At 36.3% G+C, this 23659-nt stretch overlaps 2 protein-coding genes across 7 annotated transcripts in view; one reads left to right on the forward strand and one right to left on the reverse strand.

Annotated features, from left to right (window-relative positions):
* The window catches only part of LOC309643539 (uncharacterized protein), a 412666-nt gene that overhangs the window by 182138 nt on the left and 206869 nt on the right, over window positions 1-23659 (reverse strand). For all 3 annotated transcript variants that reach the window (XM_082426315.1, XM_082426314.1, XM_082426316.1), the window contains exon 5: window positions 18645-18778. In XM_082426315.1, coding sequence (XP_082282441.1) covers window positions 18645-18697 — 53 coding nt within the window. In that variant the 5' untranslated portion in view covers window positions 18698-18778. The remainder of the gene's footprint in view (window positions 1-18644; window positions 18779-23659) is intronic.
* EFEMP1 (EGF containing fibulin extracellular matrix protein 1) overlaps window positions 1-23659 on the forward strand; it is a 68808-nt gene that overhangs the window by 6917 nt on the left and 38232 nt on the right. The gene's annotated exons all lie outside the window — the stretch shown is intronic.

The following is a 23659-nucleotide window of genomic DNA, read 5'->3' on the forward strand; positions in this document are numbered from 1 at the left end:
TACCATCATCATTTTGCAAATGAGGAACTGTGTCTCAGAGAGGTCATCAGTGGTTCTCAACCTTAGCTGCACATATTTAGGGTCACTTGGGAGCCTTTAAAACTTCTCCATGTCCAAGCCACACCCCAGCCCAATTAAATAACAGTCTCTAGGGGGTGGGTTCCAAGAATCAGTATTTTTTTAAAGCTCCCCATGTGGTCCCAGTGTGCAGCCAAGTTTGAGAACTAGGGGTCACACAGGTGGTGAGTACAGAGTCAGCGTTCAAACCCAGACAGATGGGGCCAGAGTCACAGCTGTCAAAAGGAGCAAATTATTCATTTGGAATTTGAAATTGTGCTGTCAAGCTCCTCCACAAATGTCCCCCTTTAAGGTCTCAAACTTTCTTTTTATTGAACTTGCCACTGACTTGTTTTCCTCACAGAAGAATAAAGAAATGGGACTTCTGCTTCTCATTACCTTTGAGGGAGTCTCCCCCACTCACATTTATATCTATTTTTAAGCTCTCGTTTGAGCACATTTCGCTTATATCACTTACACCATGGCACTGTCCGCCTGGGTTTTTCTGTTTATTTTCACAAAGAGTACACATCACTGTGTATTCTATAAACAGCTGTAGACTCATGCTAGCAAAGTGATAAGAATCTTGGGCTTTGAAGACATGTAGGATATTAACTAACTGGACTGTGCTAAGGGATTTTCTTCCTCTTTGCCTACTTAGCAAACCCTTTTAGATCTGCCTAGCATGGCAATAGAAGCTCCAGACTACTTTTTCACTACCAGGGGCTGACTGGGTAAACCCCATAAGACACCATAAGTGCCTGGTACCCCCTGGCCAATGGAAAGGGCCCAGGAGTTCTTACCTTCTACCTGCCTGAATGAGGAAGAGCACCTTCCTCCCTCAACACTGAAGGGTTCGGCTGGGGTCACCTAGCTGCTGCATTAAGTGAAAGAAGCAACTGCTGGTCCTCTAGAATGCTGCCCCTTATTCACCAGTGTTGAGTTTTATCTTCTGTATAAAATATAGTAGATTTTAAATGGTTTATAAATGAAGTAAGGAAACCTATCAGGCTCTGACTTTTATTATTTTATATTTTGTGTTCAAATTTTAAGTATCCCACATCAAGAGCTAACCCATGCTGTGATGGTGTCACTTTTCAGAGAACCTATCATATTAACATCTGTTTTGTGTTACTGTCATGAGTCAGAATTCCAATATTGATGATGAATGCTTCAGCATCTGCTTGATATTCAGATATTTAATTTAAGGATTATGTCAAAGAGATAACCTCATGAGGTTATTTATATATATAAATAAATAGATATTTACAAATAAATGTATATTTATATAAAATATATATGGTGTGTGTATTTGAGTGAATACTGGTTTTAAAATACCTTGAATTTATTTAAGATACCAACTTTTAATTGTGTTATTTAAATATATAATTATATTGGAAGGTTTGGTGGTATTTTTCCTGAAGCTGATAAGTTTTACTGAAATTTTTGAAGTATTGACTTTTACATACTGAATTATTCTTTACACTTCAGATGTATGTTTTAATGGTACTTAGGAGAAGAAAACCCAGGTAAATGAATGGATCGTTTATCAGAAACTGTCAAAGTAGTTTATGGTCCACCATTGACAGTTGTGGTTGAAAGCAAGAACAATGCCTAGAATCGAATGAAAAATTTCTAGAATAAAACTTATTCAGGATTTACAACATGCCTTGGTTACAGTAGAAACTGTATAATAAAAGTGAATAATAAAAATGAAATCCTATTTAATTTTTCTTAAAGATTTAGACTATCTTACAAAGTAAGTTACTTTTAAAATATTTATAATCCTTACTTCTTTGGGAATTTCTTTTAATTTTAAGCTAAAACTATTAAATGCTTATGGTAGATGCTAAATACATATTCATTGATTGTGTGCACACAGGGCATTTCCAACCCAAACTGTTTTGCATAATTCAACTAATTTCAAAAATTTGGGATTGGGGGTCTGTATCATTAAAAGTAGGGTTAAAAGTTTTGTGGATGACTTAAGGCTTAAGTTGGATTTCTTCCCACCTCACAATTTTGCAAAGTGCCCATAAATGTGGACTGACTTAATTGTTGATAAAAGGGGGTTATTTCATATGATAACAACAGGATAATCTGTCTAGGGAATCTGACTAACATAAGTCAAGTCACACTTGTGCCCGTTTATTATTGAGCTAATCAAACATGCAGTCCAGTTTCTTCTGATTGCCTGCAGATGTATGACATTCTCATTCCAGGCCAGCAGCACAAAATAATATTTTATAACCATGTGAAAGTGTGGGGACCTCCGCTTGAAACAATAATGTGCTCCAAGGACCTACATTACTGACATCATTGTGGAGTTTGAGGAGCCTTCTGTTTTAATAAAGATCTCCACTCCCTTTTAAATGTTGCATACTTATGACCAGTAATCCAAACACATTTACCATGGTTGCTGGATCAGAATAAATGAATGCCTGTAGATGGGTCGTGTTTGTATTAAAATTATTTCTTTTTCCCACATATATTTTTCAACAGGTACAGTTTATCATTACATAACTTAAAGCTGAGGACATTTTTAATGTAATGGCTGAAATCTGAACTGTGTTTCAGTGTTAAAGTCAGTCGTGCCTTTGAATGCACTATTACCAATCACAGTTGCCACCTAATTTAAATATCACTAGATATTTTTTAATGTATTCTATTTTAGGGACTCCCCTGGCGGTCCAGTGGTTAAGACTCTCAGCTCCCAATGCAGGGAGCGTGGGTTCAATCCCTGGTCAGGAAACTAAGATCCCACATGCAGTGCGACACAGCCATAAATAGATAAATAAATAAATGTATTCTATTTTATAAATATATTTTTAACCAGCTTCCCATGTTTTAACATTTAGTGAAAACATGATCCTTTAACTTTTATTCATCTATTTGTCCAGAGTCTTTCAATTTTGTGCAAAACCAAGGGGTTTAAAATATAACATCCAAATATCAATTCACAGTAAGCAGTTTTTCTCAGGTAATTTTTGCCAACTGAGCGTGATACTGGGGAGGCCATTCACACAGAGAATTTCAAAGACAGGTCCCATCTTTGGCAGCTATCGCATTACATGAAGATCATTTCAGTGTTACATACCTGGAGTCATGTAAAAATTAAGTTTTAGAAATTATTCATTTCTCCATGAAATATTATCTACCTCAAAGACAAAAGATATTCATCTGCTCCAAAAGGAAGTTGGATCTTTAGTGCATAGTCACTATGTTATATTCTTCAAGGGATATGGAGTTAGAAATCACTAGTTCGAGCTGAGAAAGAATTTTTTTTATCATATATAAGTTTCCAAGAGCCCCATTCTTGTAGGAAAAAAAAAAAATCATTTGGGAACTGGCAAATAAGAGAAAAGCATCAATTGCCCAATTCAAAGGAATTTGTTCACTTAATTGAACTTTCAAAAAATTAAATGTAGAATATTTTGCATAGCTGGTAATTAAGTCATTACTAACCTCATGCAGGGTTTACAAGTATCGTTACTAACTTGCTAAAGAAACCATACCATCAAAAAATGAACTTGATACAAACGTCTAATGAAGCTGATTGTGGAGCCAAATCCAGAGTGCAATACCTGGCTTGTGTTATATAAGGTATAACTGAGAAATGTGAAAGCATACCCTAGAGTTTCCAACCATCCCTGTCTACCCAAGATGTTCCTGGTTTGAAAACTTAATGTCCCACATCGCTGGAAATGCTTCAGTCCTGGGGAAATGGCATTGTGGATCACCCTAGCAAACCCCCAATAACCAAATGTCCTGCACATCACAGCCAACAGTGAAAAAGTCGAATGTTAGAGCCACTTTTTCAGGTTAAGGCATTGTTTGTCCAGTAAGACTGTTTTTTCAATTTGTTTTGAACTTTGAAAAACCATATTTCATTGATCTTCATGTACCTGGACAGAGCCTTTCTTTGCAGTTGTCAGGATCCCGCCAGTTTGTCAGTTTCCACATTGTTCTAGATTGCATGTGTAGGATACCTATACATTAGCATCTACATACTTAGATACATGTCATACCATAGTTAGCTCATCTTTCCTCATTTCCACTGGGAAAAATTTTACCACTCAGCTAAATTAAATACCATACTTCAATTATAAAGTTTTATTTGCCAAAAAGCTTTTTTTCAATTTTCAATTGTATTTTCAATGATTTTATTTGATTTGTATTATTATTACCTATGACACAGGAGCAACTAAAAAGCTAAAACTGTTGCCTTTTGGAAAGCCTAAAGGAATGAAAAAATTACACTCAGGGTTAAAAAGCTCTAAGCTCTTGGGGACCATCTATTATCCTCCTCACGTTTCTTTATAAACATAAGGATAACTAAAATACTATTTTGAAAAGGAAAAATGTTATTATCTATACATCTACTTTAAAAAAGAGAAACATGAACTAACATGTACAGATTCTCAGCTGCTAGAGATGTCTCTCTTCGGCTTCTCTCATTTGAAACTTAAATGATCACATATCCAAAAGGGGATTTATAAACTATAGTGTAATCAAGTAGCTTAGCATACTTGGTATTGTCATTACCAAACAACTTTCAAACACTACCCTTTTGCTGATCCTCACTAATGTCATTAGGGTCTCTGTTTTCTCCTGTTAGTTTTGTGAGGAAATGCCTAATTTTTGTTACATGTAATTATACAGCCCAGCGAAGAGCTTTGATCTCAGAAAATAGATATTTTGCAAAAGGAAGACTATAGTTGAGTAAATTATGATATTAACAGAAAAGAAATATTTCAAGCACAAAGTAAAATGGGTATTAACTTACTAATAGTTCATTGTGTTTAGTTGTTAATTACCTTTGAGTATCTGAAAATTCTCTAAGGCCATATAAATGGGTAGGAGTTGAGTTTATAGGGAAAACTTAATTACTTTTAAAATAAGCTGATGCAGTGTAATTGCATTGATTTCCTCCTGAAAAATCTAGCATTGTTTCATAATTTACTTTTCCAAACACTGTAGTCATAAAATTTCAGTTAATTTAAGACTCATTTTTAATATACATTTTATAGATAATATGTATATCTGTCTGATTCATGTGTAGTCAGAAAATTCCTTAAAATTCCTTCATAAAAATGGAGTGACAATTATTTGAGGTGGAAGGATGGAAGAGGTCAATATGATCACTCTTCTGCAACAGAAGACTAAGTTGTATAACTGTTTAACTCAATGATTTTCAAAGTGTGGTCCCCAGATCAGAAACATTAGCATTATCCTGTAACTTATTAGAAATGCAAAATCTTGGGCCCCATCAGACCTACTGAATTGGAAACTCTGGGGATGGGGCTCAGCAATCTGTGTTTTAACAATTCTATGATTTTGATCCCTGCTGAAGTGTGAGAACCAATGGCCTAACTTAATCTTAACTTCAGGAAGCTGCATTCAGTTATAAAAACGAGAGGGCAAGGTCAGAATACTTTACGTGAGATATGGGAAGTAATGAAGAGAAAACATCTAAAATATACATTCTACTTATAGGACAGAATAATATTTCTATTTCATTTCTCTCACCTTTCTTGTTGTCATCACCAGTGCTCTGATCCCTAAATATTATTGGCCATGAGTCCTGGTTAGGACTATATCCCCAAACCAAGGACATATACGTGCAATCTAGAGGAAAAGGGGACATTTTAACCAGAAAACAAGAGATCTTGCACCTGTCTATAAAACCTGCAAGTGTGAAATACTATAATTGCCCTTAAATTGTCAGTAAGTGAAACTTGCAGTTATGTTTTGGCTATGGTAAGGATTGGTGCTGTGATACCCCTACCTTCTATAGGCATCCCCCTTATACTCAAGGCACAAACATTGTTGTTCGGAGGTTCAGTTCATGTAGAGTTGTGAAAGAGGAGGAGGTTGACTCTGATTTTGGCCTTAAAGTGTGTGTTGGTTACCAAAGTGATAGGAGATCCTTTCAATATCAGATGCATAGCTGACATCTCCTTTAGATTCTGTGAATATCATCAAATATTAGAAGAGTAGTCACATAAGTATCTTCTATTCAATTTAAACTTTATCAAAGATTTACTTCCCATCAAAGACAAGAAGATTCTTGTTAAAACTAGTTAACATAATCTGTAGAATGAACTTTCCTCTCCCCATAGAAGCAAAAAGAAGCAGATTAGACTAGAATTGCAAGCCTGGGTAACTTCAGGAATGTGCACTGGTACTGGCTCATTATTTCTTTCTCCAGCAGAAAATTTCAAACTATAGTCTCTGAAATCAACAAATTTCCCCATTTATAAAGATTGCCTTTGCACTTGTTGAATTATTGGCACAATTTTATTCTTTGAAACCAAAGAGTAAACAAAATTTGCCCCAAATGTGTTTGATTTTGTACGAAGGTACAAATAAGTAATTCATGCCACATCTGAAATTCATTACCATGCTTCTTTTTCCAGGAGGTAACTGCAAATTGCACACTCAAAAATAAAACTGATCAAGAAAACTGCATTCAAATATTGGCAGAAGAAAACAGCTGTCATTGCAAGCATTTAGCCACAATTGCAGGCTTGTAGCTTGAACCTAAATGATTTGTAAACATTTAATAAAGATGAAGTGAAGAAATGACATGAAAGGAAGGCTGAGTGCCAGGATACTGGCAGCAGCATGAACAGCTTATTGCTGTCAATTTCAAATAACCACAAATTAAAGGAGGGACAGAGAGTGAATCAATGTTATGTAAATGTGTACAAAATGACTTAAAAACTTGAGATATTCGGCTAACTCAACTCAACTAACTTGAACTACCTCTGAAATAATTGTACATCCATACTAGTCAAGGGTAACCAGGCAATATCACAAGCGAAACTGATCAAACAGAATGCAAAACCATTCAGTTAATGTTCAATAAAATCCAATCAAATTTTAAGAACCACTTTCTGTTGTAAGGCACTTTGATAGAATAAAAGTAGAAGGAAGGAGTGGCCATTGTCCTCAGGGAACTGACCATCATTAACCCATGAATTATAAAATAACAATAAAAGAAGCAAAATATATAGCTCAGGAAAGTTAACACATGGGACATCACAGGAAGTACATAATGAATTGCCAAAAGTAGTAGCAAAACCAATATGTGATACAGGTATGCTTACAATTTATTAAAATCCACATTTAGACAGAAAAAAGAACATGTCCCCAGAAATGTGGTCAAGAACAAAAGCCTGGTTCCTCCCTGGAATGGAACATTTAGAAGAGAATGATGAGGGGAAGTTGAGAGGTCTGATGAGGAAATTAAGATCCGAATAGCGAGGGAAGTAACCATCTTATAGCCAAGCAGAACAAGCGAAAAGCAGCTTTGTGTCCATGTTCCTTCTACCCAAGAGTGGTTTCCCAGGAGAGTCCCCCAGAAGCAGGGTGCTGCTGATAGGAATGCTAATGAGGTAAGGGGTAGGGGTACGTGGAGGAAAACAAAATTTGATAGTACATGTGATGCTGAAGCACTGCAGAGCAAACATCTATGACTAGTTCCATCCTCAGTAACTCTCCCCAACAAAATACTAATGTGTTCCTCCAGCCCTGTCTCAGTATCTTCCCAAACTGTGTCCCGTTTTACTTATTATTGAAAAGGCACAAAGCAAATGTTTCGTGTTTGTGTGTGTGTGTTTGAATAAATGAATGGTTTTTAATCATCAGAGAATTCAGGCTTAAAGTTTACTTGACTTCTAAAACCATCCTTGAAAATGAGCAATTATGTACCATATGTGTATAAGGTGTATTTACCAACTCTATATGTATCAAACTTCTTATTAATAATGGAGGGTAGGAGGGAGGCTCAAGAGGGTGGGGATTTGGGGATATATGTATACATATAGCTGATTCAACTTGTTGTACAGCAGAAACGTACACAACATTGTAAAGCAATTACACTCCAAAAAAGGTGTGAAAAAAAAAGTAGATAAACAATGATGGAGGTCTTAAATATCTAGTTCCCATCTTAAGCTTAAGCCACTTGAAAGAAGGAACTATGAAGTTTATTCTTTATATTGTGGATTGTTAGGTTTTTAACAAACATTGGTGAATAAATAAGTTGCTGTTATTCCTAAAGCAAGACTAGTAATTAGAAATACTAGAATTCTTTTAACTTTCTGACAAGACATTTAACCAGTGAGTGCATCTCTATATCAAATATATCCTTCCTCAGAAATCTAATGGTGAATAATGAAAATACAGTTGGGTTGGGGAAATGTTAATAATTATGATATTTGAAGTGAAATAATCACAAGGCTGGAAAATATTTATGTAAGCTCTCTAATACTGTGAAGAAAACCAAGACACTGGGTGAAGCTCTATAAAATAAGAGCAAGAAAGGAAGAAGGGATCAGAGCAATCCATCTTGGTTCCTTCCCTTGACTGCCAGCCAGAAACTATCTTTTTCGTAGTTGTTGTTATGTAGTTGTTTTAACTGAAGTAAAATTGACTTATAATATTGTGTTATTTTCAAGAGTACAGCAAAGTGATTCAGTTATATATTTTTTTCCAGATTATTTTCCATTATAAGTTATTACAAGTTATTGAATATAGTTCCCTGTGCTGTGCAGTAAATCCTTTTTGCTTATCTATTTTATATATAGTAGTTCGTATCTGTTAGTCCCATACCCTGAATTTATCCCTTCTCTCCCTCCATTTCTCCTTAGGTAACCGTAAGTTTATTTTCTATGTCTGTGAGTCTGTTTCTGTTTTGTATATAGATTCATTTGTATTATATTTTAGATTCCACGTGTAAGTGATATCATATAGTATTTGTCTTTCTCTGTCTGACTTATTTCACTTAGTATCATATTCTCTAGGTCCATCCATGTTGCTGCAAATGGCATATTTCATTCTTTTTTATGACTGAATAATATTCCATTATATATATGCCACATCTTCTTAAGTCAATCACCTGTTGATGTGCACTTGGATTGTTTCCATGTCTTGGCTATTGTAAATAGTGCTGCTATGAACATTAGGGTGCATGTATCTTTTCGAATTAGTTTTTGTCTTTTCTGGATATATGCTCAGGAGTGGGATTGCTGGATCATGTGATAGCTCTATTTTTAGTTTTTTAAGGAACCTCTATACTGTTTTCCATAGTGGCTGCACCAGTTTACATTCCCACCAACAGTGTAGGAGGGTTCCCTTTTCTCCACACCATCTCCAGCACTTTTTATTTGTAGACTTTTTGATAGCCATTCTGACCAGTGTGAGGTGATACCTCATCGTGATTCTGATTTGCATTTCTCTAATAATTAGTGATGTTGAGCATCTTTTCATGTGCCTGTTGGCCATCTGTATGTCTTCTTTGGAGAAATGTCTGTTTAGGTTTTCTGCCCATTTTTTATTGGGTTGTTTGTTTTCTTGATACTGAGCTGAATGAGTTGTTTATATATTTTGGATACTAACCCCTTGTCTGTCACATCATTTGCAAATATTTTCTCCCATCCCGTACCTTGTCTTTTTATTTTGTTGATGGTTTCCTTTGCTATGCAAAAGGTTTTAAGTTTGATTTGTCCCCATTTGTTTATTTTTGCTTTTATTTCTATTGCCTTGGGAGAGTGATCTAAGACAATATTGCTACGATTTATGTCAGAGAATGTTTTGCCTATGTTCTCTTCTAAGAGTTTTATGGTGTCATGTCTTATATTTAGGTCTTTAAACCATTTTGAGTTTATTTTTGTATGTAGTGTAAGGGAGTGTTCTAATTTCACTGATTTACATGTAGCTGTCCGGTTTTCCCAACACCACTTGTTGAAAAGACTGTCTTTTTCTCCATTGTATACTCTTGCCTCCTTTGTCATAGATTAATTGACTGTAGGTGTGTGCATTTATTTCTGGGCTCTCTATTCTGTTCCATGGATCCATATGTCTGTTTTTGTGCTAATACCATGCTGTTTTGATTACTGTAGCTTTGTAGTATTGCCTGAAGTCTGGGAGGGTTATGCTTCCAGCTTTGTTCTTTTTCCTCAGAATTGCTTTGGCAATTCTGGATCTTTTGTGGTTCCATATACATTTTAGGGTTATTTATTCTAGTTCTGTGAAAAGTGTCATGAGTATTTTGATAGGGAGCACATTAAATCTGTAGATTGCTTTGGGTAGTATGGCCACTTTAACAATATTAATTCTTCCAATCCAGGAGCATGGGCTATCTTTCCATTTCTTTGAATCATCATCAATTTCCTTTATCAGTGTTTTATATAGTTTTCAGCATATAGGTCTTTCACCTCCTTGGTTAAGTTTATTCCTAAGTATTTTTTTATGTGATTTTAAACTGGATTTTTTTTTTACTTTCTCTTTCTGATATTTCATTGTTAGTGTAAAGAAATGCAACAGATTTATGTATATTAATCTTGTATCCTGTTACCTTGCTGAATTCATTTATTAGTTCTAAAAGTTTTTGTGTGGAGTCTTCAGGGTTCTCTATATAGAGTATCATGTCATCTGCAAATAGTGACAGTTTTACCTCTTCCCTTCCAATTTGGATATCTTTTATTTCTTTTTCTTGACTGATTTCTGTGGCTAGGAATGAAACTATTCTTTTTAAATTTATTCTGTTAAAATGCTAAAGGGTAAAATCCAGGAAAGTCACTTAGTTGGTTGTAGGTGACTTAAAGAAGCACAGTTCTGATCTGGTCCCAAGGTAGGAAGAACTGAATTTCTAGAGAAGTGAGAAAGAAATCCATGGATCCGAGGGGCCCAGGAAAGAACACAGATTACTGAGGGCCCCTTGGGAGCTAATAGCTAGCTGGTATTATGTACTTAACTGTATGTGAAATATGAGTGTGAAGTAGACAATGGAACTAGAGACAACCATAAAAGCTGTGTGTATTGCTTTATGTGTGCCCAGCTAAAGGGAGAATCATGATGGAAATTGCAACTGCCTTTGTACATATAGTTAAACTTCAAAAAGCTCCAGAGACTGTAGTGAAATAAGTTTTGCACTCTAAACAGCTGTGTGTGCTGCGGAGAATCTAATCCTACTCCCTTGAGTGGAAATGTGGAACACAATCCAAAACAGGAAACAACTCAGAGGTTCCCATTCAGTGTCCACCCTGGAGACCAGGTCTATCACAACCTGGATTAGGGAAGAATTTTTGTTCAGTAGTGATTAGTTAGATCTCACTATTTTGCAGCAAAGCCCTCCTCTCATACATACATTCACAAAATGAGTATGCCATTAAATTGTTGCTGACTTTTTCACTGTTCACTAAAAAACTTAAGTATCTCAATATTTTTAAATATACCAAAATTATGAAGAGCAGTATAAGTCTGTTTTTCAGAGTCTGTTGTTGAATCCTTCGAATTTGTTGTTTATTTGAGGAAGCTTCTTAGAGAATTAGTTCAACTTTAATCATTCTCCTAAAATATATGAGTGATTTAGGTATTTGGCATCATTCGAAACCCACCAGTAAGCTTTTTTCCTAATCACTGCTTTTCATCATTTGAGGCCTAAAGAGATACTGTTATGTAAGATGGTTTTCTCTCCTTATCCATGTTCTGTCCTGAGCAGTTTGTGATATCAGAAGATATCTCGTCTAAAAAAGGAAAGGACATTCCAAAAGAAGTTGTTAAAAGGCACCTTAGAAACCTGCCCACACAGCCTAAATACCCCCTTTCTTGCCTAGATTTAGTTTATTCCAGCTATTTACACTCACACATATGCACACATACACATACCCACTCAAGTTCATGCCCATATACATGCATGTGCACAAACATGTAACAATGCACCATTTTTTGGTAGGAAAGTAACATGTACAAAAATTAAACTGATCAAAGCTGATAATGCTTCTAAAATGATTTGGAACACAGTTCCCCCTCTCATTATTCTTGTAAAATCAACACTGGGAACTGCTTTCTAAATTCATGTGTTTACCTATCACAAGGGAAAGGGCACCTTGGACAGCTACTACATGATTTAATCAATAAAGACATTATTGGATGGAATATAGAAAGAGTCAACAAAGAAATAAAAGTGTTAAGGTGTAACCTCTAAGACTCTGTTGTCTTACACTTCAGCAACATCCTGACCATGTCTTGACTAACCTTTCTTAGAGATTTACCTGGATTCCATCCTGACCTACCTTTGTGTTCTTGGGCAACTGAATTTTTAACAAAATAAACTTTTTAGATAGACCATCATAGAGTGGATTAGAAAATAACTTATCTGGGACTGACATTGAATCCCCATGCTCTTTTATTCCTCAGACTTTGGCAAATTATATAGTCAGGATGTAGCCAAGAATAAAACGTCACTCAACAAACAAGGCAGAAAATTCCAGTTATTCATGATTAATTAAACTTCCCAGTAAAAGCTGTGGGCCCTTTTTGTAAAACTAGTTCACGACTTGGCGCATCAGAAGAACCCTAATCCAGGGAGGAAGGTAGCCAGAGAAAAATGTCCTCCCACACAAGCTGGTAAAGATGCTGGGCTTTGTTCTAAACTTCAATTCCAAGACCTCCCTTCTTTAGTAATTGGTGGGGGTGGGGAAAGCTAATGATAAAAAGAAGCTAAATAAAAGAAGGAAATTTAATTGTGGTGCAATTTATATAGCTAATGATAGTTCTGAAAAAACAGGAAAGATTATGTGGTGACTAGTTCATTTAAAAAAATGTTTAATAGCAGGGCCAATGTAAATTAGAGTCCAACTGTAAGTAAACTAAAAAATCTTCTCTGATTTTTCAATTTAAGCAGAAAAATGGATTGTTTAAGCATGCCAGAGCAATAGTTTCCAATAAACCAAGCTATCACCGATGGTTAATACCCCAAATAGAATATCACTGTATTAGAAAAAGAGCTTGGGCTATTTAGTTGTCATTGTAAAAACCTGGCCACAAACAGTATTAGGGTTCTAACAGAGTTTTAAAGAATTATTAGAAAAGCTGGTTATAATATCAAAGTCAGGAGTAGGCACAATTACACATTCCCAAAAGCATTATGAATCCATAACAAAATATATGTATTTTTCTTGGTAAAATACACAGTTTCTGGTCTTGTATTAAAGGCAACAGTTTATAATGACAAGAGAGAATAAGGACAACATCAATAAGGAAGATTGCATGAATTATTTGATTAAATATGAATGATGTTTTGAATTTTCTCAAGAGCTTAAAAAATCAAGTAGAGGTCCTGACCAGGGGGTAAAAGTAACTGCAAGCAACTGGACTGCCTATTCCTCAGTATAAATCTCAAATTAGGAAAAGAAGAATCAGGTGCAGATTCAAAGTCAGACCAAGCCTCTGTAGTTGATTTGGAGAGCTACATCTTAAAATTATTCTAATAGATGACACATCAGTGTTATGTCAATTCTATTACTCAGCAAAAAAGAAAACACCACTTTCCCTTAAAGGAGAAGAAATACTTTCTCTTCTCTGCTACAGTTAGGTGAACCTCTTAACTACAGAGATCATAACTGGGTAACTACTGCAGCTGAAAATTCATGACATAAGTATTGCTTGTCCATTGATCGATTTTACATACAGTGTCCCCACTTATCCTTGAGAGATATGTTCCAAGACCCCCAGTGGATGCCTGAAACCATGGATAGTACCAAACTCTATATATACTATTTTTTTCCCATACATACATACCTATGATAAAGTTTAATTTATAAATTAGGCACAGTGAGAGATTAACAACAGTATCTAATAATGAAATAGAACAATTATAACAATATACTGTAATAAAAGTTATATGAATGTGGTCTCTCTCTCTCTCAAAATATCTTATTGTACAAATTTAATGCCTTTTCCATCTTAACTAAGCACTTATCATGCACTGGCCATAACTTTTACAGTTTGAGTTTGGCAGCAAAACTAGCATGAATTTCTTTTTCCTGTTTTCACAATTTCACGTTTAGAAGATTCATTCTTACTGTAGATCTTAGCAACCTAAGCATACAAAATTTTTTTCTTTCCTTATTAAGTCGAGAACTTCCACCTTTTCACTTAAAGGAAGCACTTTACGGTTTCTCTGTAGCATACCCTAATTGCCAGCATCACTACTCTTGAGCTTTGAGGCCAGTATTAAGTGAAATAAGGGTTACTTGAACACAAGCACTGCGATACCCAAAACAGTGGATCTGATAAGCAAGATGCTACTAATCGGTTGATGGGCAGGATACGCTAGACAAAGGGATGATTCATGTCATGGGCAGGACGGAGTGGGATGGCAAGTTATTTCACCACACTATTCAGAATAGCAGGCAATCTAAAATATATGAATTATTTCTGGAATTTTTCACATAATATTTTTAGACCATGGTTGACCATGTGGGTACCTGAAACTTCGGAAAGCGAAACCAAAGATAAGGGGGGGTAACTATATATATATACCACATATTATTAAGATGAAACAGTGAAGCCAGTTATTAAAATTTCCCTGGCTCTTCCGCTGAGTGACTCAAGTAACAGTGATACTTTCCCCCCAACACCACCTACCATCACCACACACCACTCAGTATGAACATCAATCATCTAAGGAAAAAGCAAAAATGCAGTGAACACCTGTGAGGGTAGAGGCCAGGAATGTATTCATACATTTGTGGAGAAAAAAAGCAAAATAGAGCAAAGAGTTGAGCTATATCCTTCTCTTCCAGGGACCCCCTCTTACTCTGGGAGACAAGAGCAGTTGTAAGAGGAATGAGAGGCAGAAAAAGAGATGTAGAATGGAACTGGAAGAGAGAGAAAAAGAGAGCAAGATAGGAGAGTAGAGGACATGAGCAAGCATATGACTATTCTAATCAAAAATAGGTTCTGCTGAAGTATCTTGTAAAACAGTATTACAGCGACCATTTTCTACCTGTGTATTTGTGTATAAGTACATATTTTCCTCAAAGGACTGATGAAGAAAAAAAGAAAAGGTGACACCTGAATAAATCAGTTTTTCTGTTTTTATAAAATTGTCTGAGGGATTCTTTAAATTTGGGATTCCATTCTCTAATATGTTTTTGAGAATCTTCTATATGCTATGTGTGATAGACCAATGATTCTCAAACTTTACTGAACATGTGAATTCCTTGGGGATCCTATTAAAATGAAGATTCTGATTCAGTAGGTGTTGGGTGAGACCCAAGATTCACATTTCTAACAAGCTCCAAGATTTTGTTGGTATATTCAGAGCCTATCTTCCAGTAGCTGACAATTTGTGCTGCCCACCAAGAAGCTGATACGTCTAGTGATTCTTCATTCTCTATTTTCTGCAGTTAGCAGAGTGTGGTATACTTTGGATAGAATTAGATCTGCATGTGGTGGGTTTTGTTTTTTTTTTTTTTTTTTCAAAAAGATATTCTTCTCCTCTGATTAGATACTCAGTTTCTCCAATATAAATTCCATTGTAACAGTTACAGCTGTAATGCACAGATATTTCCCTTATTAATTAATAGAATTTTCTCCTGTAGTGGAATGTTTTTATGCTTGAATGCTCAGGGGGATCCAGAAAGTAGTCTTTGGCAGCAAAAAGTGGCAGAAACTCCATGAAACTCAGCAAGAGAAAAAGGTTCCCATCTGAATCTTCCCCTAAGTGACTCTGACTGTATTAAACCAGTTAACCTCTCTGGGCCTCAGCTTTCTCAGCTGTCAAAATTAAGAGCTGTCCCTTCCAGCTCTCATTCAAAATAATTTAAAAGAATGAGAAAGAGAAAAAGAGAGGTAGAGTGCACTTTGTCGAGGCTACAAGCCTTGGAAGTGTGGTCGCTATATGGTTCTTGACTGATACATGCATGGCATTTAAACTATTTCTATTGATAGGAACTCTTCTTTGACTTTCAAATGGCATTTTTATCAGGAAAACATACCAGAGCAAGTTAAAATCTGCCCTGAGAAGAATGCAGGTGTATTCTGTGATTATAATAGCATTAATGACTCAGAAACAAAAAGCCAGACAGTTCTAATGACTTGAAGCTTTACTGACAAAACAGTTCACACCTAGTACTGGTTGTTTGCTAAAAGTCTGGACCAAACCACTGAAGTTTTAAAAACTATATCACTGCAGTCTTCCCCCAAGGCAGGGACATGGGTAATTATTATGGTTCATGCCACAGCCAAGGACTCCATTTCAATCCTAGCTTGGAAAGGAGTTGTTTTTTTGGTTTTGTTTTTTTTTTGTTTTTTGTTTTTTGGTGCAGAGTAAATATACTTTTTGCATGTATTACTATAAACTCATTTAAAACATAAAGGTGACATTAAATATTACAGGTTCTTTATTATTTTCTCAATTTTGAATTAAGATTTTCTGCCTTCATTCGGGGACATGAATACCTTTCAGCAAAGAACAGCCTGTTTAAAGTCTACAGGTTTGTTCATTTCATATTTCAGGATGTTTTTCAAGCTCAGATTCAAACCAGGCTTACAACCAAAGCAATCAGTCTTTCCTGAGCTCATGCATTATAATCCGTTACACAAAAAGCATAAGGAAGCCTATGAGTTATCTGTTGCCATGTGACAAATTGTCCTAAAACGTAGCAGCCTAAAACAACAAACATTTATTATTTCACAGCTTCTCTGGGTCTGAATCAAAGTACGGCTTAGTTGGGTCCTCAGGCTTTGGGTCTTTCACAATCTGCAGTTGTCTCAAGGCTTGACTGGGAAGAATCCCCTTCCGAGATCACTCAACTAGTGGTTGTTGGCAGGATTCACTTCCTGCCTGCATTTCTCATGAGTCCTTCCTCCATGGCTCCTAGCCACATATACCTCTCCCTAGAGCACCTCACAGCACAGCAGCCTTCTTCGTCAGAGTCAGCAAGGGAAAGGGCAGGAGAAAGTGCCACCAAGAAAGTGAGTGCTAATAAGACCGAAGTCACAGCCTTTTGTAACTCAATCACTGAAGTGACAGTCCATCACTTTTGCCATATTTTGTTCATTAGAAACAAGCTACTAAATCCAGCCCACAGTCAAGGGTGTGAATGCCAGGAGTCTGGGATCATTGGGAGCCATGTCAGAAGCTGCCTACCACAATCTGTAATTAAATTCCCCCTGAAATGATCCCATCCAAAACTTTAGAGTTAAATCTAGAATTTTAAATGGTTTCAAAAAGCAAAATTTGAGTTAAAAAGCAAAATGCACCCACCTCCCCAGCGGTGCAGGAGCCTGGATGACTCACTCATTCAGATACGCATCCTGATGGGTGTGGTTGAAACAGGCAAAGTACTGTTCAAAAGAAGAACCTCACAGCTTCTAACAGCTCCTTTTGAATGAATGTACCCTTCTCTTCTTCATGGATATGGAACTTCTAAAATGCTATCAATCCTCTCCAAAACCACTCATAAATAATTATGAATATATCCTCTGATTTTCAGACTTTTTAGTTAAAATCCTGCTTTACTCCACTCTACAAATAAACAATATCCATGAAACAAAAACTTTATGAGCAAACACAAAAACTCCCTTTATTTTTGCAGATTAGCATGTATCCACATGCCTGTTATATAAAAGAAATTTAATAAACACTGTTCTTGCCTCAACGTGAACTTTTGTCCTAGACATCTGTAATATTTGTGTGTTTGTTAGGGAATCATGGAAAATGTTCTCCATCTCTCTCATAGAAATCTCTGTTCTGTTTCAGTCACATTTTTCTTCCTGCAGCCTATTCAAAAGCCTGCTTCCTAGTCATCATTTTTGTGTTTAAATATGTTTACATCTTTTGCCTCAAAATTCTACTGGGAGATGTGCTAAATGTAACCTAAGGTTACAATAAATAAGTTGTGTAGGACCTAAAAATTCAGAGGCCATAAAATCCAACATGAATTTTCTTCGGTTCTGAGGAGCAGTTATCATGATAAGGGGCACAATAGTGATTTGTTTTTCAACAAGGAGGCAGTAATGAAGTAGAATAGCACTCTAAGGGAAAGGGAAAAGAGAAAGGATATATGAGCAAAAGTAGAAAATCACCGTGAGGGTGGAAACCAAGAAATTGAACAACTAATAAAAACAGATGGTGACATGTACGGAGCTCCACCAGCCACATCCAATCTCCCCAAAAGAATATTCTGATGGCCCGACTGTGACTTAACCAGAGGGAAAGAATAGAGAAAAGGCTAATGCAGCTGTTAAAAGGAATAACCAAAATCCAAAGCGAAGGGTTTTTTTTTTCCTTAAAGAAAATGGGGACGGACCAAATGTTCTTAAATTGCTTTTTAAAGTACATAATACAGCTCTGTATAGAGAGCAGTACATTTTCTCCTAGGTTCACTCTCCCCCAGAATTAGCTTCCAGATTTTCTCAGGTGTCTCTGATGCCAATAATAAAAACCTCTGTGGGCCTGTTGACTGGGTAGTAGGATAAATGGGTGCCTCAGCAGCCAGGTAGAAGCCAGCCTCTGACCTCGGGCCTGGAGCATCCCCGGGAGGCTGGGCTAATTCATGAAGCAGGCAGTGAGAGCTGGGGCAGCCCTCGGGGGGCTCCTGGTCAGATCTGGTTCCCTTTACCATGATGTACACAGGAGAAAAAAAAAGCATTATGCTCATAAGATTCCCTCATATTCAGCCATCCATTTACTAATACATTCTCTTGACATAAGTAGCCTCACTAAATTCCTCTTTCCTCATCACTGACTCTAAAATGACAGTTTAAGGATTATCCTTTCTGCCACTTACCGTGAAACACAGCTCCAGATCAGTTTGTTGTAGATTTCTGAGCTTAACCACATAGCTCACAACTGAGTGGATAATCAATCATTCTGTGACTAAATCCATCTGGAACAAATTTGAAGCAGTGGCCATGTAGGTTTCTTTTGGAAAAAAAAAAAAAAAAAATTAAACTGAAACCAGAGTTGATCTTTTCAAAGGTTCAGAAAAAAAAATACATATATAACTTAGCAATGACTTTTCCTCCCAGAACTCATGCATGCTCTCTTAGTAAGACTTGTTTTGTCCTGGACCCATTTTGCATTTCATTTAATCTGTGAAAGAAGTGGTCCTCAAATGCTTTGGAGGAGAGTCCACTTCCCTGAGAATGAGGTCATGATCCCTCCTTGGATAGAAGGAAAGGGGGACATTGTGTGCACAGGTTGTCACCATAACTTCATGCTGATCTTAAATTCCTAAACACACAGGACTCAACAGAGTCCTGTGGAACTAAAAGAGCCCATTTCTGGCTATTCTTGCTGGACCCCCTACTTTTTTGCCATGTAGACATTAAAGGATAATTTAAGTATCAAGAGCCTTGGCTTTTAAGAATTCTACCATTCTTTTCCTCAGTAGACTCCAAATTGTTTGTATAAATTTAGGATATATTTTTCCATGTATACCCTGAAATCTGTACCATTCACGCATTCATTTGTTCAATTTTCAGTCACTTTTTCATCAATTCATGCATCAATGCATTCAGTTAATACGTGTTCAAACTGTACTAGATGCCTAGACACACCACCTTTTTTTTTAAACATCTTTATTGAAGTATTACTGCTTTACAATGGTGTATTAGTTTCTGCTTTATAACAAAGTGAATCAGCTATATATATACATATATCCCCATATCTCCTCCCTCTTGCATCTCCCTACCTCCCTCCTTATCCCACCCCTCTAGGACGTCACAAAGCACCAAGCTGATCTTCCTGTGCTATGCAGCTGCTTCCCACTAGCTATCTATCTTACATTTGGTAGTGTATATACGTCAATACCACTCTCTCACTTCGTCCCAGCTTACCATTCCCCCTCCCTGTATCCTCAAGTCCATTCTCTACGTCTGCGTGTTTGTTCCTGTCCTGCCCCTAGGTTCTTCAGAACCTTTTTTTTTTTTTTTTTAGATTCCATATACATGTGTTAGCATATGGTATTCATTTTTCTCTTTCTGACTTACTTCACTCTGTATGACAGACTCTAGGTGCACCCACCTCGCTACAAATAACTCAATTTTGTTTCTTTTTATGGCTGAGTAATATTCCATTGTATATATGTGCACATCTTCTTTATCCATTCATCTGTCGATGGACACTTAGGTTGCTTCCATGCCCTGGCTATTGTAAATAGAGCTGCAGTGAACATTGTGGTAAATGACTCTTTTTGAATTATGGTTTTCTCAGGGCATATGCCCAGTAGTGGGATTGCTGGGTCATATGGTAGTTCTATTTTTAATTTTTTAAGGAACCTCCATGCTGTTCTCCATAGTGGCTGTATCAATTTACATTCCCACCAACAGTGCAAGAGGGTTAACTTTTCTCCACACCCTCTCCAGCATTTATTGTTTGTAGATTTTTTGATGATGGCCATTCTAACTGAAGTGAAGTGATACCTCACTGTAGTTTGGATTTGCATTTCTCTAATGATTAGTGATGCTGAGCATCCTTTTATGTGTTTGTTAGCAATCTGTACATCTTCTTTGGAGAAATGTCTATTTAAGCCTTCTGCCCATTGTTGGATTGGGTTGTTTGTTTCTTTGATATTGAGCTGCATGAGCTGCTTGTAAATTTTGGAGATTAATCCTTTGTCACTTGCTTTGTTTGCAAATATTTTCTCCCATTCTGAGGGTTGTCTTTTCATCTTGTTTATGGTTTCGTTTGCTGTACAAAAGCTTTTAAGTTTCATTAGGTCCCATTTGTTTATTTTTGTTTTTATTTCTATTTCTCTAGGAGGTGGGTCAAAAAAGATCTTGCTGTGATATATGTCATAGAGTGTTCTGCCTATGTTTTCCTCTAAGAGTTGAATAGTGTCTGGCCTTACATTTAGGTCTTTAATCCATTTTGAGTTTATTTTTGTGTATGGTGTTAGGGAGTGTTCTAATTTCATTCATCTACATGTAGCTGTCCAGTTTTCCAGCACCACTTATTGAAGAGGCTGTCTTTTCTCCACTGTACACTCTTGCCTCCTTTATCAAAGATAAGGTGACCATATGTGTGTGGGATTATCTTTGGGCTTTCTATCCTGTTCCATTGATCTATATTTCTGTTTTTGTGCCAGTATCATACTGTCTTGATTACTGTAGCTTTGTAGCATACTCTGAAGTCAGGGAGCCTGATTCCTCCAGCTTTGCTTTGGCTATTCGGGGTCTTTTGTGTTTCCATACAAATTGTGAAATTTTTTGTTCTAGTTCTGTGAAAAATGCCATTGGTAGTTTGATAGGGATTGCATTGAATCTGTAGATTGCTTTGGGTAGTATAGTCATTTTCACAATGTTGATTCTTCCAATGCAAGAACATGGTCTATCTCTCCATCTGTTTGTATCATCTTTAATTTCTTTCATCAGTGTCTTATAGTTTTCTGCATACAGGTCTTTTGTCTCCTTAGGTAGGTTTATTCCTAGGTATTTTATTCTTTTTGTTGCAATGGTAAATGGGAGTGTTTCCTTAATTTCTCTTTCAGATTTTTCATCATTAGTGTATAGGAATGCAAGAGATTTCTGTGCATTAATTTTGTGTCCTGCTACTTTACCAAATTCATTGATTAGTTCTAGTAGTTTTCTGGTAGCATCTTTAGGATTATCTGTGTATAGTAGCATGTCATCTACAAACAGTGACAGTTTTACTTCTTCTTTTCTGATTTGGATTCCTTTTATTTCTTTTTCTTCTCTGATTGCTGTGGCTAAAACTTCCAAAACTATGTTGAATAATAGTGGTGAGAGTGGACAACCTTGTCTTGTTCCTGATCTTAGAGGAAATGGTTTCAGTTTTTCACCATTAAGAACGATGTTGGCTGTGGGTTTGTCATATATGGCCTTTATTATGTTGAGGTAAGTTCCCTCTATGTGTACATTCTGGAGAGTTTTTATCAACAATGGGTGTTGAATTTTGTCAAAAGCTTTTTCTGCATCTATTGAGATGATCATATGGTTTTTATCCTTTGATTTGTTAATATGGTTTATCACACTGATTGATTTGCATATATTGAAGAATCCTTGCATTCCGGTGATAAACCCCACTTGATCATGGTGTATGATCCTTTTAATATGCTGTTGGATTCTGTTTGCTAGTATTTTGTTGAGGATTTTTGCATCTATTTTCATCAGTGATATTGGCCTGTAGTTTTCCTTCTTTGTGACATTTTTGTCTGGTTTTGGTATCAGGGTGATGGTGGCCTCGTAGAATGAGTTTGGGAGTGGTCCTCCCTCTGCTATATTTCGGAAGAGTTTGAGAAGGATAGGTGTTAGCTCTTCTCTGAATGTTTGATAGAATTCTCCTGTGAAGCCATCTGGTCCTGGGCTTTTGTTTGTTGGAAGATTTTTAATCACAGTCTCAATTTCAGTGCTTGTGATTGGTCTGTTTATACTTTCTATGTATTCCTGGTTCAGTCTCAGAAGGTTGTGCTTTTCTAAGAATTTGTCCATTTCTTCCAGGTTGTCCATTTTATTGGCATAGAGTTGCTTGTAGTAATCTCTCATGATCCTTTGTATTTCTGCAGTGTCAGTTGTAACTTCTCCTTTTTCATTTCTAATTCTGTTGATTTGACTCCTTTTTTTCTTGATGAGTCTGGCTAATGGTTTATCAATTTTGTTTATCTTCTCAAAGAACCAGCTTTTAGTTTTATTGATCTTTGCTACTGTTTCCTTCATTTCTTTTTCATTTATTTCTGATCTGATCTTTATGATTTCTTTCCTTTGGCTAACTTTGGGTTTTTTTTTGGTTCTTCTTTCTCTAATTGCTTTAGGTGTAAGGTTAGGCTGTTTATTTGAGATTTTTCTTGTTTCTTGAGGTAAGATTGTATTGCAATAAACTTCCATCTTAGAACTGCTTTTGCTGCATCCCATAGGTTTTGAGTCATCGTGTTTTCATTGTCATTTGTTTCTAGGTATTTTTTGATTTCCTCTTTGATTTCATCAGTGATCTCTTGGTTATTTAGTAGTGTATTGTTTAGCCTCCATGTGTTTGTATTGTTTACAGATTTTTTCCTGTAATTGATATCTAGTCTCATAGCGTTGTAGTCAGAAAACATACTTGATACGATTTCAATTTTCTTAAATTTACCAAGGCTTGATTTGTGACCCAAGATATGATCTATTCTGGAGAATGTTCCGTGAACACTTGAGAAGAAAGTGTATTCTGTTGTTTTTGGATGGAATGTCCTATAAATATCAATTAAGTCCATCTTCTTTAATGTATCATTTAATGCTTGTGTTTCCTTACTTATTTTCATTTTGGATGATCTGTCCATTGGTGAAAGTGGGGTGTTAATTTCCCCTACTCTGATTGTGTTACTGTCGATTTCCCCTTTTATGGCTGTCATCATTTGCCTTATGTATTGAGGTGCTCCTATGTTGGGTGCATAAATAGTTACAATTGTTATATCTTCTTCTTGGATTGATCCCTTGATCATTATGCAGGGTCCTTCTTTGTCTCATGTAATAGTCTTGTTTTAAAGTCTATTTTTGTCTGATATGAGAATTGCTACTCCAGCTTTCTTTTGATTTCCATTTTCATGGAATATCTTTTTTCATCCCCTCACTTTCAGTCTGTGTGTGTCCCTAGGTCTGAAGTGGGTCTCTTGTAGACAGCATAGATCTGGGTCTTGTTTTTGTATCCATTCAGCCAGTCTATGTCTTTCGGTTGGAGCATTTAATCCATTTACATTTAAGGTAGTTATTGATATGTATGTTCCTATTACCATTTTCTTAATTGTTTTGGGTTTGTTATTGTAAGTCTTTTCCTTCTCTCGTGTTTCCTGCCTAGAGAATTTCCTTT

This window comes from Balaenoptera physalus (assembly GCF_965194825.1).
Source record: "Balaenoptera physalus genome assembly, chromosome: 15".
Lineage (NCBI taxonomy): Eukaryota > Metazoa > Chordata > Mammalia > Artiodactyla > Balaenopteridae > Balaenoptera > Balaenoptera physalus.